The sequence below is a fragment of the Amblyraja radiata genome, chromosome 6, assembly GCF_010909765.2.
Source record: "Amblyraja radiata isolate CabotCenter1 chromosome 6, sAmbRad1.1.pri, whole genome shotgun sequence".
Lineage (NCBI taxonomy): Eukaryota > Metazoa > Chordata > Chondrichthyes > Rajiformes > Rajidae > Amblyraja > Amblyraja radiata.
The window spans coordinates 54355499-54366518 of NC_045961.1; the positions used below are offsets into that span (position 1 = coordinate 54355499).

The window sequence follows — 11020 nt, forward strand, 5'->3', positions numbered from 1 at the left end:
AACATTTTCTGAGTACTGACTCACCCCATCTGACGAGTATTGGGCATGGCTGGGCAGGCACCAAGCTCTGCATAGACCTCAGGCATTTTATTGATTGATTGATTGATTGAATACCTTTATTGTCATTCAGACCTTACGGTCTGAACGAAATTTCGTGCCTGCAGTCATACATACAATCATACAATAATAAACAACAATAAACACAAATTAACACCACCACAGTGTATCCTCCAAGCACCTCCTCACTGTGGTGGAGGCAAAAATCTTAGGGTTACTGTCTCTTCCCTCCTCTTCTCCCTCTGCGCTGAGGCGATTCCCCACCGGGCGATGGCACAACAGTCCCGCGGCTCACCGAACCCCGCAAACGGGCCGGTTCAAACACCGCGGCCCGGGGGTGGTCGAAGCTGCCGCCCTCCAGTCCAGCACACGCAGCCGCTGGCCCGCGGCTGAACCCCGGACTCAGGTCACCGCCTCAGAACGCCGTCCCAGCCACCGGAGCACCGTTCCAGCCCCGAGCCGGATCGCCCTCACGTGAGTACCGTTCTCCCTCGGGCTGGGCCACTCCGACGGGAGTGCCGTTCTCCCTCGGGCTGGGCCACTCCGACGGGAGTACCGCTCCTCCCTCGGGCTGGGCCACTCCGACGGGAGTGCCGTTCTCCCTCGGGCTGGGCCACTCCGACGGGAGAACGGTATCATGTCCTACACTGAGATTAATCCTTTTATGGCCTTATCTACTCCATGTTTTACAATTCAAAAACATTTATTTTCTCAGTTGTACAGTTATGGAGTCAGCAGAAGTACTCTCTGTGTACAAGCAAAAAATGCAGAGTCGTTCCAGATCAACATTCAAGAATTTTTCTCTGAGGAGCTATTAAATGCTAGCAATGGCCTGCCGCTTGCAGATGGGGGGTGTCTTATTCCAGATGACAATGGGATGGCAGGAAAATCTGAATTTTACAGGTTAGAATATATATCATGGTTGGTCATTTATTTCTGTGTTAGGAATTAAATTGTGTATATCATGATTGGTCGGCTCGAATGTAACTTCGCCTCAGGGGTTACCTGCTATATGCATTTGCACTCCAGTGTGCTGTGAAAAGCTTTTAAAATTGAAATGAACAAAATTAAAAACATTTCATTGAGAGTCAACATCTCAAGAATATATTATCAAAGACAGTAAAATACATTTCCTTTTTCACCTTCTGGTGGGATAAGGAGGGGAAAAGCAGAGGACAAAAAGATATTTGGCTTTTTGGTCAGGAAACCCTGCTATGAATTTAATGAGAACTAGACCAAGTGCAGACCCACTGGGTCTGTTCCCCCCAATGCGTGGTGGGGGGGGGGGCTGCGGCTTCACACGCACACTAACCACCCCCACACACATGGGGGGGGGGGGTAGGGGGTGAGAGGGGGGTAGGGGGAGATGGGGTGGGCGAGGGGAGACCGCTGGGTCCCGTTCCCTCAACGTGCGGTTGCGGGGGGGGGGGGGGGGGGGGGGCTGCGGCTTCACACGCACACTAACCACCTGCCATACAAACGGGGGGGGGAGTGGGAGAGGGAGGGGAGGGGGAAAGGGGGGAAGAGAGAGGGGGGAGGGGAGGAGGGGGTAAGAGAGTAGAGGGGAGAGAGGAGGGGTAGAGATGAGGAGGGGGAGTGGTGGGAAAGAGGGGAGGGGGTTGGAGGAGGGGAGAGGGAGTGGAGGAGGGAGAGATGGGGAGAGGGGGATGAGGATGGGGAGGAGAGCGGGAAGGGGGATAGGGGAAGCGGGAAGTAGAGGGGGAGGTGGGGAGAGAGGGGTGGGTGAGGGGATAGAGGGGGGTGGGGGAGGGGAAGGGGAGGAGAGAGAGAAGGGAGGGAGAGAGAGGGATATGTAAATAAGATCCATCTATTCCCCACTCCCTATCACATGCACACTAACCACCCCACACATACACGGGGGGGGGGGGGGGGGGGTTAGAGGGGGGAGGGAGAGGGGAGGGAGGGAGAGGGGGAGAAGAGAGTATAGGAGAGAAAGGAGGTGAGGAGAGGGGGAGAGAGGGGAGGTGAGATGAGAGGGGGGAGGGGGAGGAGGTGGTGGAGAGAGAGTGGAGGGGGGAGGGGGAAGAGTGGAGGGGGGGAAAGAGAATGGGGAGAGAGAGAAGGGGGAGAGAGAGAAGGGGGAGTGGGGGAAAGGCAGGGGGTGGAAGGGGAGAGAGAGATTAGAGGGAAGAAAGAGAGGTAGAGGGAAGGAGGAGGGTGAGTGAGGGGAGGGAGAGGAGAGAAAAAGGGAGGGAGAGAGGTGGAAGGGGATGAGAAGAGGAGGTGGGGGGAGGGGGAGGATAGGGGAGGGTGGAGAGGGGGAGGCGAATAAGAGGTGGAGGGGGAGTGGAGGAGGGAGGAGAGAGGGTGGTAGAAATGAGGGGGGAGGTGGAGAGAGAGAGGAGGGGGAGAGAGAAGTGGGGAGAGAGAAGGGGGAGAGGGAAATACAGGGGGTGGAAGGGAGGGTTGGAGGGAGGGGGAGAGAGAGTAGAGGGGAGAGAGAGTAGGAGAGAGAGTAGAGGGGGAGGGAGTCGCGGGGAGAGGAATGGGGAGTGAGAGGAGGGGGTGAGTGAGGGGGAGGAAGGGACGTGGAGGGGGGGAGAGAAGAGGGGGAGGTGGAGGGGAGAGAAGAGGAAGGGGAGAAGAGGGGGGGAGGATAGGAGGGCTGGAGAGGGAAGGGGTAGAGAGGGAGGGGGGTAGGACAACTTGCTCTATTTGATCTTATTTGATTGTGCACGCCAGACCACGTGAAGATTCCAATCTCCCACACCTGTCCCATTGTGATGGCATATGTAAATGAGATGCATTGTGATTGTACATCTGCGAGATGGCTCTGACTCATGCAGCAGTTTGATTTTAGTGGGATCACCTGAAGATTCCAATCTCCCATCCCTGTCCCATTGTGATGTCATATCATAGGTAAATGAGATCCATTGTGATTGGACATCTGTGAGATGGCGCTGTGACTCATGCAGCAGCTTGATTTTAAAATGTTTTGATGTTTTTTACTATAAAAGCAGGGAAATTAATAACCAAATGTTCTACAGGAATATGTAAACATTTCTCCGTTACAGCAAAGAGTGGAGGAGTAAATTCACAAACAGCTTAAACGGATTTTCCCGAAATAGAACTTGTTACAAACGAACAAACCAACGACAGTTTTAATAGTTACTAGACCAAGTACAGACCCGTTGGGTCTGTTTCCCCAACGCGCGTTTGCAGGTGGGGGGGGGGGGGTTACTGCGGCTTCACACGCACACTAACCACCCCCCTCGCACACAGGGGGGGGGAGGGTGAGAGGGGGGTAGGGGGAGACTGGGTGGGGAGGGAGGGGAGACCACTGGGTACCGTCCCCTCAACATAGTTAGGATAGGGGGGAGGATAGGGGAGAGGGAGGGAGCAGGAGGGGAGAGTGGGGAGGGAGAGTGGAGGGAAGGGGGAAGGGAGAGAGAGGAGGATGAGGATGGGGGGAGAGGAGGAGAGCGGGGAGGGTGAAGGGGGAGTCAGGGGTAGATGGAGAGAGGGGGAGTGAGGAGAGAGGGGTGAGGAGAAATTTTGGAGGAGGAGATTCACAAACGCCTCTAAAACGGATATTTGCGAATTAGAACCCGACAACAACACCAGAGTTTTAATATTTATAAGATAAGATGTCAGAGATGCAAGAAGTATTGTTGAACTGAAAACTGTCCCAAGGAAGGGAAATAACTGTTGTGGGCAACTGAATACAAAGGTTCAAAGTAAAACCATAACAAAGTAAAGAACAAGTGATGCAGAAGGAATCATAGTAAGTCCATGACTTGGTATGTGTAGATTCTTTGATGCTGTTAAGATCATCCATGGGCCTAAACAAGAATGAGGAAAATGTCATGCCAGAAAGGCAGTCAGAGCCCAATGCAAGGAACACTGAAACCATCCCATCACATTCCACAGGCCTAGCCCAACAAGAAATTAAAAAGGCCTTATACCAGCAGCAAAGTTCCTTGAGGATCAGGTATCCCTGCTGCAATTTTTTAAACTTGCTGAAGAGGAATATCTCTCCCAAATTTGCAGCTTTATCTCCCTTATCATAGAAGGGGAAAGCATGCCAGCAAATCTGAGACTCCACAATTGTCAATATTCTCAAGAAAAGAGACCTTTGATTATAGTTAGTGGAGGAGTCTCCTTGAGTAAAGATTTACCACAGACCTCAGACAGGTTTCTCAAAATTTCATTCCTAAATGGTTGACCTTCTATTCTGAAAGTAGTTCAGGATTCTCCACTAACAGGAAACGGGTTCTTAGTACACAAAGTGCTGGAGCTACTCGGAGATCAGGCAGCATCTAGAGAAGCTGTCTGACATGCTGTTACTCCAGCACTTTGTGTCCTTTTTGGTGTATTAAGCAGCATCTTTGTTTCAACATGTTCTAAGTTTCTCCTTTCAGTTTCTTGGAGGAGGTCAGCCTTGTATGCATGTTAATGTATAGAAAACCCATGTTTGATGTGCTGCATTTTATCAGTAATATGAGTGGTTGTTTTTCCAGAGCTCTTTTAGATACTCCTGGTGTAGATTCCAGCCTAATCGGTGAAGTTTGGGCCTATAACCATTATAGGTGGTTAGTATGGAAGCTTGCTGCAATGGAGGTTGCATTCCCCAAACAGTTCGGTGGCAGGTGCCTAACACCAGAAAGAATACTTCTGCAACTTAAATACAGGTGATCTATTTCATTTATTGTTTGTGCTAAAGAGGTAGTTCTTTTGATTGATTATTGGGTAATTTTGTTTTTCTCTTTAGCTGATTGTTTAAAACTCTGCTGCCTGTGTATATATCACTGATGTCATTACCTCTTTACCCATCACTCCTTTGCTAAATCCTGGATTACAAAGCCTCAGTTTTATATTTTTCATCTTTGTTTTTGATTATTACCTCCCAATTCCTGGAGTCCTCCAACGATAGAGTTATGTAGCATGGAAACAAACTCCTTGAACCACCATGTCAGTACCCATTAACCTCTAAACTAAACAACCCTGAATGTCACCTATCCATTTTCTCCAGAGATGCTGCTTAACCTACTGGGTTACTCTAGCATGTTGTGTCTATCATTGGTATAAACCAACATCTGCAGTTCCTTATTATTAACAGCACTAAAATACAATATTTTCTCCCTATTTTACATGCTCTGATTAAATATTTCAATAGTTCTACCTATATCTTCAGCTGCCGTGATATAAGGCTATGACATTTCCTTTCTCTCAGCCCTCTACTCCTTTTTATCTCACTTTTAAGATTATCTTTAAAATCTCACAACTTGATAAAACATACTGTTATCTGCTTGAATATCTTTGTGCTTTAATATCAATTTTTGTTTGGTAATGTTCCTGTGAGGTGCCTTGAGGCATTTTTCCATCTTAAATGTGCAGTATAAATGTCAATTCCTGTTGGAAGCAGTATTCTTGTCATGACTTTCCATGCTTAACGAGATTACTTCTGGAACTGATTTATGTTTCTTGTAATTCTCTGTTCAAAAAGCAGAAATATCAATTGGGAAAAGTAATTCATTGTGTCCTAAGATATTCCAAACACTTCATAACTAGTGAAATCCTTATGCTGATTTGAAAGTTCACTGTACTTTAAAATCATGTAGTTTAAGTGTTATTTTAAATGGGCACGAAGTCCTAGCAGTCTGAAACAGTTCCTCATCCTTCTCTGAAGTAAATACTGACGATTTATATTTAGTTAATCAATTGCATTCTCTGGGGGTGTTTTGTCTTTGTGATCCATGGTCCTTGGATTCACGTCTTTGTTAGTCTGGTAGTAGATTCATGATGGCCTGAGAGGTCTTAATCAAAATTTAACTTGAATGCCTGTTCCACTTCATCTCCTATCTTCACTCAGATTGAGAATCATTGAGATTTGGCACAGTTTCTGAAAATTGAGCATAATCCAAACCACAGTCATGGACACTTTATATTTTGCCACTTTTCCTCATACTACCTTATTCACAATCCTTCCAGAACCATCCATGCCCATTTTCTATCATATATTCTCATATATTTCCACTTTTGCCAGCCTGTCTGCAACATAGACATTTCCAACTTTGAAGTAAAATAGGTGGCATCAATCTAGTTATGCTCCATTTTACTTAAGTGCAACCTCTGATCATGCATTCTTTATCTCAAGTAATCTTTTGCAGGAGAGCATTTTCTTTAACCTCTTTTTTCCCCCTTATGTACAAATATGGTAAATTTGTTCTTTTAGACTAAATTTTGCTCAAACATATTTCCTTTAAAGATCTCGACCCGAAACGTCGCCTATTCCTTCGCTCCATAGATGCTGCCTCACCCTCTGAGTTTCTCCAGCATTTTTGTCTACCTTCCTTTAAGATAATATTCTTGAACATTGGCTTCAATTTTAATTTGTGAGAAAGCAATTTGAATGTGTATTTGTTTAAAATGATAGATTTTGAGTAAGTGCAAGCAAAAAGTGAAAATTATGCAAATATTTTCTAATTAACACAAATTTGTCTTTGTAGATATGATGTGGAGATTGATCAGAGTCGTCGATCTGCCTTAAAAAGAATTATGGAGCGAGATGACGTAGCAGCAAAAACACTTGTTCTTTGCATTTCTAAAATAATATCACTGGGTTCAAGATCAACCCAAAATAAGCAAAACTCCAGTGATGCATTTAAAGAACCCAAAACTCCAATTGAAAAAGGTGACATGAAAACAAAAAGTGATATGTCATTTGGAGTTATTGAAGTCACTGATGGATGGTATGGAATTAAGGCTCTTCTGGATTCTCCACTCACTGCATTATTACAAAAAAGAAGACTTGTAGTTGGTCAAAAGATTATTGTGCATGGGGCAGAATTAGTAGGCTCACAGGATCCATGTTCCCCTCTAGAAGCTCCAGAATCACTCATGATGAAGGTATGGATAAATTAATTAATAATTCTAGTGACCGGTCTAGTGACTTGATTGTATTTATGTATGGTATATCTGAGCCGTTTGGATAGCATGCAAAACAAAGCTTTTCAATGTAGAATGTAGAAACTAGGAACTGCAGATGCTGATTAATACACAAAAGGAGACACAGTGCTGGAATAACTCAGCAGGTGTACCAAGGTACAGTAAAATTATTGTTTTTTGCATAGAGGTCACTAAGATTATTGCCATACATAGGTTGAATCACCAGTAAAGTACATCATGCATAGAAACATCCCACTGTATGCAAGAGTCGTCAAAAACTGCCATGGTTTTGGTGCCATTTTCACAGTCACAGTTGCAGCTGCCATAAAGGCGCGCTGCAGCTGTCACCTCCATTTGTCTGCAACAATAAAATTGCAAAACGTATCAACAATATTGCAAAATAATCTATTGTCCCCCTTTTAGATTTCGGCCAACAGTACAAGACCTGCTCGGTGGTATACGAAGCTAGGATATCACTGCGACCCTCGACCTTTTCCATTGCCTCTATCCTCTCTTTTTGGTGAAGGTGGAATGGTTGGATGTGTTGATATAATCGTTGTAAGGACTTATCCTATACAGGTATGCAAAGTAATGCAATAAAAAATGTTCAGTTTCTTGATTTTAAATGGGGAGTTATTAAATATTTGCAAGATCATGGAACACCATCTTATACTCTTTAAATAAGTGAGTTTTTTTGTGACTCTTTAATGTTTTTTTAGTGAAATACTAGACTAAGTGGGACTCGTTGGGTCCCTGTCACACGGGAGGTCTGGTCCCCCAAGCAATATTGCATCATTCACGCATAGCCCCCAACGGTGCAGCAACAGCTCATTTCCTATAGCGCTACGATTTTTCGCCAGCTTTTTCACCGTTCTCCTGAGCTGCGATTGCACCGTTTCATTCCAATCGGTGGTCTAATGTAAAAGTTAGCGAGGTTTGAAAAATCTTAAAAACCACGCGTGCGCAGATCGATCTCCTCTCCTGCCGTTCAGCGCTGCGTCTATTGGTCTTTTCTCCTGTCGCTCTGCGGGACGATCCGCCCCTTCCTGCGCCATCACATTTTTAGTGGAGCTGAGGGAGGCTCTGGATGGCCGGCGGACGTCTCCAACCGGACACAATTTCACTTCTTATCGTACACAATTGGGTGAGTGGTGGAATATTGCGTTGGGGGAACGGGTTGCGTTGGGGGAACGGATGAGTGGTGGAATATTGCTTTGGGGGATGGGTTGCGTTGGGGGACCAGGCCTCCCGTGTGACTGGGACCCAACGGATCCCACTTGGTCTAGTCCTTGCTAAAATTGAAAAGTTAGGCTAAAACTTTTAGTGTAATGTTTTCAAGGCTTACTACATACATTTTTAATTCTGTTATAAATTTTAATTACATGTTGATTGGAATGATGGAGTGAAAAGGGATGATACAAGGGCTACAGATGCTGGAATCCGATAATGAAGCTTGAACCAGAGGAGAAAGGGGATCCAGTGGGTGAACTGTGTGGGTAGTAAGTGGATAGACCCAGGGGGAGGGGGACAAAAGGGGTTAAAGCACATGTTATAGATGGTTCGGTATTGATGTGGATAGAGAACTGGCTGGCAGACAGGAAGCAAAGAGTAGGAATAAACGGGTCCTTTTCAGAATGGCAGGCAGTGACTAGTGGGGTACTGCAAGGCTCAGTGCTGGGACCCCAGCTATTTACAACATATATTAATGATTTGGACGAGGGAATTGAATGCAACATCTCCAAGTTTGTGGATGACACGAAGCTGGGGGGCAGTGTTAGCTGTGAGGAGGATGCTAAGAGGCTGCAAGGCAGGCACGTGCAGGGAGTAATTAATCAGGGTAGGCAGTCAGTCGGCTTTAAAAAAAATAAAAATTAAACCGCGCATGCGCAGATTGTTCACTCCATAAAATAAAAAATAAAAATAAAAACAGTACCAATTCAATTTGCCCAAGGCTTCCTAGTCTCCTCTATTCTTAATTACTGAATGGTTGGTGGGTGAAGGGTGATGGCAGGTGGAGAGATGGTGGGAAAAACGGGTGTACAGGGAAAAGTTGAATCAGTTGTCATCTTATTGAATGGCAACACTTGTTCAAGGGACCAATTGGGGGGAGAGTTCCTTTCACAGCGTGTGGAGAGTCTGTGCCAGGGGTAAAGTTGCGGAGAGGGCAGGAGTGTTGAGAAGGAGAGGGTCGGGGATAATGCTAGTAACTCACTCACTCACCGCTGCCGCAGCTCTCTGGGCACGAAGCCACCGCATTGTAACCGGGGGTAGAAGCAGCTCGGGGAGTTGCGAGCGGCCGCCGGGACCTGACAGCAGAACTGACCGCCACGTCAGCGCCTTCTGCCGGCCCGCTCACCTCTGGCAGTGCTCTCCGTCTGAACACCTCTCACCTGCCGCTCGCTCATGTCAGCCGCTTCCTGCAAATCCTTAAATTCCCACAGCCGAGTAACCTCAATCGTGCTGTTGGAATTTAAGGATTTGCGGGACATGAGTGAGGCCAGCGAGCGGCAGGAGAGAGGTTTTTAGATGGAGAGCTGCCAGAGGTGAGCGGGGACCGGCAAAAGGCGCTGAGGTGGCGGCCGGTTCCGCTGTCCGGCCCAGCGGCCGCTCACAGCCACCCGAGCTGCTTCTCCCCCCTGGCCTCAATGCGGTGGCTCCGTGCAAGGAGCGTCGCAAGTGGCATTATCCCGATCCCCTCCTACACAACATTCATGCCCTCCCCGCAACTTTACCCCGGGCCAGACTCCACAAATGGTGTGAAAGGAGCTCTCCCTCCACCCCCACACCCCAGGAAAAACGGTATTTAAAAACATCACCAAGAAATGTACTTACCACATCATTGGTACATGAGCTCCATTCTTCTCTCTGTTTCCTAAGATACACTTAAAATAATGCCAATCCATATTTGAAAACCCCGCCAAGAAACTAGCGCTGCGCATGTGCAGTAGGCTGCTGTGCCGGCCCAGTGCTGCAAGGGCAGAATTTCTGCTGCCTTCAGCCCCGCTTGAAATTGACGGCTTCCAGCAGCGCTGACGGCACGTGGGCTGCACAGACCTTCAAGGGTTACAAGCGCTACGGTTGAAAGATTTGAGTATAGGAGCAGGGAGGTTCTACTGCAGTTGTACAGGGTTTTGGTGAGACCACACCTGGAGTATTGTGTTCAGTTTTGGTCTCCTAATCTGAGGAAAGGCATTCTTGCCATAGAGGGAGTACAGAGAAGGTTCACCAGACTGATTCCTGGGATGTCAGGACTTTCATATGAAGAAAGACTGGATAGACTCGGCTTGTACTCGCTAGAATTTAGAAGATTGAGGAGGGGATCTTATAGAAACGTACAAAATTCTTAAGGGGTTGGACAGGCTAGATGCAGGAAGATTGTTCCCGATGATGGGGAAGTCCAGAACAAGGGGTCACAGTTTAAGGATAAGGGGGAAGTCTTTTAGGACCGAGATGAGAAAAACGTTTTTCACACAGAGAGTGGTGAATCTCTGGGATTCTCTGCCACAGAAGGTAGTTGAGGCCAGTTCATTGGCTATATTTAAGAGGGAGTTAGATGTGGCCCTTGTGGCTAAAGGGATCAGGTGGTATGGAGAGAAGGCAGGTACAGGATATTGAGTTGGATGATCAGCCAAGATCATATTGAATGGCGGTGCAGGCTCGAAGGGCAGAATGGCCTACTCCTGCACCTATTTTCTATGTATTTCTGCAAAGTGACGTGATTTGTTTTCTTCTTCAGTGGATGGAGAAGAGTGCCAGTGGAATGCATGTGTTCAGGAATGAACGAGCGGAAGAACGAGAGGCTCACACACACTATGAGAATCAGCAAAGGAAGCTGGAGGAGGTGTATGACAAAATAAAAACTGAGCTGCTGGACCAGCGGAGAGGTAATGCAACTCTAAATGGATAAAGAAACATAGAAAGTAGGTGCAGGAGTAGGCCATTCGGCCCTTCGAACCAGCACCGCCATTACATTAAGGATGCAATTAAACACACCTGCATTAAGGAGGCAGTTAAACACACCTGAGCAATTACAAATGCCTGTGAAGCCATGCGT

At 46.9% G+C, this 11020-nt stretch overlaps 1 protein-coding gene across 4 annotated transcripts in view; it reads left to right on the forward strand.

Moving 5' to 3' along the window:
• Positions 1 to 11020, forward strand: part of brca2 (BRCA2 DNA repair associated) — a 63137-nt gene that overhangs the window by 34050 nt on the left and 18067 nt on the right. For all 4 annotated transcript variants that reach the window (XM_033022872.1, XM_033022873.1, XM_033022874.1 and 1 more), the window contains exons 15-19: positions 773 to 960; positions 4539 to 4709; positions 6528 to 6927; positions 7390 to 7545; positions 10703 to 10850. In XM_033022872.1, coding sequence (XP_032878763.1) covers positions 773 to 960; positions 4539 to 4709; positions 6528 to 6927; positions 7390 to 7545; positions 10703 to 10850 — 1063 coding nt within the window. The remainder of the gene's footprint in view (positions 1 to 772; positions 961 to 4538; positions 4710 to 6527; positions 6928 to 7389; positions 7546 to 10702; positions 10851 to 11020) is intronic.